This window comes from Dipodomys ordii, unplaced genomic scaffold (genome assembly GCF_000151885.1).
Source record: "Dipodomys ordii isolate 6190 unplaced genomic scaffold, Dord_2.0 Scaffold18, whole genome shotgun sequence".
In the NCBI taxonomy this organism is placed as follows: Eukaryota; Metazoa; Chordata; class Mammalia; order Rodentia; family Heteromyidae; genus Dipodomys; species Dipodomys ordii.
In genome coordinates this window covers 16,878,381-16,879,409 of record NW_012267234.1, presented here as the reverse complement: position 1 = coordinate 16,879,409, position 1,029 = coordinate 16,878,381, and the positions used below count along the sequence as shown (strand labels likewise).

The 1,029-nt window shown below is 60.8% G+C and overlaps 1 protein-coding gene across 1 annotated transcript in view; it reads right to left on the bottom strand.

Moving 5' to 3' along the window:
- Plcg2 (phospholipase C, gamma 2 (phosphatidylinositol-specific)) overlaps positions 1–1,029 on the bottom strand; it is a 68,663-nt gene that overhangs the window by 22,082 nt on the left and 45,552 nt on the right. Inside the window, exon 15 of the mRNA XM_013012701.1 lies at positions 222–340. Within this exon, the coding sequence (XP_012868155.1) occupies positions 222–340 (119 nt within the window). The remainder of the gene's footprint in view (positions 1–221; positions 341–1,029) is intronic.

Sequence of the window (1,029 nt, the reverse complement as noted above, 5' to 3'; positions counted from 1 at the left end):
CCCCCGCTGCCTTTCACGTGATTGGCAATCAGGCTGGCTGTACTCTTCTCCCGAGCTGCCCTCCCAAACGCTAAGCTCTGTTGTTCCTGCCCCAGGCCCTTTGCACATTCACTCTCCTGGTGAAACTCTCCTCCGGGCCTTGTTCAGTGTAATCCTGCCTCCAGCTGCCCGCACCCCCCGCCCCGCGCGGGCCGGGCAGGCCCTGGGAGGCGTGGGCTCACGTGTTGTGGGAGGAGGAGATCCAGTAGTGGGACAGGGGGTTGTTCATGTCCTGCATGTCCACCGCGTCATACTTGTCGTCCCAGATGCTGTTCTCCCGGGAGAACAGGTAGGTGAGGAACTGCAAGAGCCACGGACGCGGGTCACACGTGGCACCGGGCAGAGCCGGGAGGCTTCCGCGCTGCGCCCACGAGGGCAGAAGCCGGCGCAGGCCCCGGCCGCGGTCACCCAGATCCCAGGGCAGACAGACGGACGACACGGGCCCGCACGTGTGCATGCGCAGGGACCCAGTGCTCAGCCCAAACTACTGGATACTGCGAGACACACGCTTCCGGCACGGAGACGGGTGTGTGTGTGTGTGTGCGTGTATGTGTGCGTGTGTACGTGTTTGTGCACGTGTGCGTGCACGCACGCGCTATGTGCTGGTACTGGGGCTTGAACTCAGAGCCTGGGTGCTGTCCCTGAGCTTTTCCATTTCTCTTTCTTTTTGCTCAAGGCTGGTGCTCTAACACTTGCGCCACAGCTCTACTTCTGGTTCTTTCTGATGGTTACTTGGGAGATAAGAATCTCACAGACTGGCTCTGACAGGATCCTCAGGTCTCAGCCTCGTGGAGCACTGGGATTACAGGCGTGAGCCACCCGTGCCCGGCTTCGGACAGAAGCTCGACGGGCAATAGTGCACATTTGTGGGTCGGCCACTGACAAGACACAAGGCCGTTCAGAACACCAAGAAGGCGGGCGATGTCTTAGCCTAACTCCTGGTCCTTGAAAAAGAGCAGCAGGAGCGGGAGCTTCCGGACCGCATTCACC